Here is a 2,646-nt window from a genome sequence, read left to right as displayed (position 1 = left end):
TATATATATATCCTATCCACAACATAATGTCAATCCCTGAGTTTCTTTTGGCCACCTGCTCTCAACCTCTACACCAAAATACACACACATACACACACACACACACACACACACACAAAGTGGTCAGTTCATACATTTCCAACAGTTTCTCATTTTTTCCTTATTATTTCTCTAGAGAATTAGGTAGCAATATTCTCATTTATCTTAATATGTTAATACAGTAATGTATTGTTTATGTTCAGTTCTGCTTAAGATGCTTGTAAGATACTTCAGACTTTTTCTATATTGGTCCCCAAATTAGCTGCAATCTTTAAGGCCAGTTCTTTGAGGACTAAGCAAAGAGGAGATAAACTAGCAAGTTAGATTAAAGACTAACTGACCTCTATAACAGAAACATGCTCTGCATTTTTCTTCCATTATTACTTATAATTACTTGGACTGTGGTTTGAAAAGCAAAGAAAACAAAAAGGATGTGATCATCAAATGTGTAGGATAGATGCAAATGGAAGGTTAGAGGGAACAGAATGAATACTGACATGCTCACAAGAGAACAAGTTCATCAAGTTCATCTACAGATCTGCCCACCCAGTCAAGTTGCTTATCCAGCCCCTCTGTACATGGCCCAGGAACTGAAGCAAACCAGAAGCAAATGCAAAGCAAGACTTCTCAGATTCACTGGAGACTTGCTTGCCATCAACTTGGGGACTAATGAACTTGGAAACAAAAGGCCAGCCCTTTTTCATCCTAGAAAGCACAAGAGATGCAGACAAGACAGCAAGTTCTATGAACACAATCCTCTTCATAGAGCTCTGATAGCACAAAAATACATTAAGTCAATGATGGCAAATCTTTTAGAGACAAGTGCCCAGAACCTACTTAATGCAAAATGCAAATACTGCATTAAGCCTAAATATTGAGGTTTCAGTTTAGAAAAAAAACAAATGATAAATGTACATCTTCTATTTAAAAACAAATCATGTGCATGACATAGGTTCTCCATCACTGCACTAAGCAGTAAAGGCCTCTGAATTCCACTTACCTGGACAAAAAATATAAAGTGCTTGAAGGACGTATTGAGATGTGCTTCTTCCTGAAGCTGGATCACAGGGTCAAAATGCTGGTGATAAATGTGCGCATAGACCCTAAAGAGACGTTTGAGTATGGTTTTTGCCACAGACATGAAGTTCTTTGGAAATGGGACACCTGATAAAGAGATAAACACCAGCCTCTATTAAACAAAAGAAAATGAAGCAACACAATTTTGTCAGCAAAGATATGGCTGAAAAGAAGTAATATTTTTTAATTACTACTTTATGTATCTGTTATATCACATTTTCAAAATACAATGAAAATAAGCCAAAGTTTCTGTGGGGTAAGAACTAGTCTTCATTAAAGCCTGCTGTACCTCTAACACTCTACCACCTTACTGAAATGAAATGAGCTTCCTGACACCAAGCCTTCATACAAATATGTTAACATAGTAACATACTATCTGTGTTCAGTTCTATTTAAGATGCTTGTAAGAATCTTCAGACTTTTTCTGTATTAGTTACCAAATTAGCTGCAATCTGTTCATTCAGGCTATTTTATGAATTAGAGCAATTTTACAACCTTAAACATATAAAACCAGAAAGAATATATAATCCTTGTGGAAAAAAGGGAATCCTTATACATTGTTGTTAGAAATGTAGATTGATAAGCCATTCTAGAAAACAGTATGAAAAGTCCTAAAGAAAAGGATTATTGTATGACTCAGCAATTAAATCACCATTATCATAGGTATCTACTTTTACATACCCATTGCAGCAGTAATCAACTGCCACCACATGAACACAACCCAGGTGTGTGTCAACAGACGGATAAGGAACTTGTGAAATGCACGAACACTACACTGAAACAGTATTCATCAGCCTTACCACAAATGTAGATCGACTTGGAAAACATTATGCTAAGTATAAGGCAGACACAAAAGGAAAAATAATGCACAGCCTCACTTACACTGGGGAAAAATAAGATTAAATGTATAGAGAAAATAAAACTGTAGTTATCAGAGGTGGCAGATGGAATATAAGGAGACAGAAATCAAATGATATAAAATGGCAGACACTCAAGAAGAGTAAGTCTAAAGATCTAATGCACAAAATGAAGACTATAGTTAATAATGCATTATAGTTAAGATTTTCATTAAATGAATATAAGTGCTTTTGCCACTAACAAAAAATAATGGGTTATTGTGAGATAATGGACATGTAAACTTATTTCAGTACAAAAACCATTTCATGAGATATCTGTGTAAGTATATTTTATGTTATATACCTCAGATACACAATAAAATTTTTAAAAATTAATGAACATGACAATGAGGGAGGACAAAATAAAAAGTAAAATAATATAGATATAGAATCTATAGTGGTGCGCGCCTGTAATCCCAGCACTTGGGAGGCTGTAAACAGGCGGATCACTACGAGTCCGATCTAGTACTGAGACCCTGATCACTCTGTAGACCCTTCCCTAAAATACCAAACAAAATCTATAAATCTCTGTAGGATTCTTGTAGATTTTCTAAATTTCTGAAATTGGTTCAAAATAAAAAGTTAAAATATACAGAGAGATAAGAGATAAGGACATTCAAAACCACTATTTTAC

General features: G+C 34.7%; 1 protein-coding gene across 1 annotated transcript in view; it reads right to left on the bottom strand.

Moving 5' to 3' along the window:
* Mob1b (MOB kinase activator 1B) overlaps window positions 1–2,646 on the bottom strand; it is a 57,476-nt gene that overhangs the window by 5,090 nt on the left and 49,740 nt on the right. The window contains exon 5 of the mRNA XM_023706773.1: window positions 1,040–1,203. Coding sequence (XP_023562541.1) covers window positions 1,040–1,203 — 164 coding nt within the window. The remainder of the gene's footprint in view (window positions 1–1,039; window positions 1,204–2,646) is intronic.

Source organism: Octodon degus, unplaced genomic scaffold, assembly GCF_000260255.1.
Source record: "Octodon degus isolate 3935 unplaced genomic scaffold, OctDeg1.0 scaffold00269, whole genome shotgun sequence".
Classification (NCBI taxonomy): domain Eukaryota; kingdom Metazoa; phylum Chordata; class Mammalia; order Rodentia; family Octodontidae; genus Octodon; species Octodon degus.
This window is presented reverse-complemented; position numbering and strand designations above follow the sequence as displayed.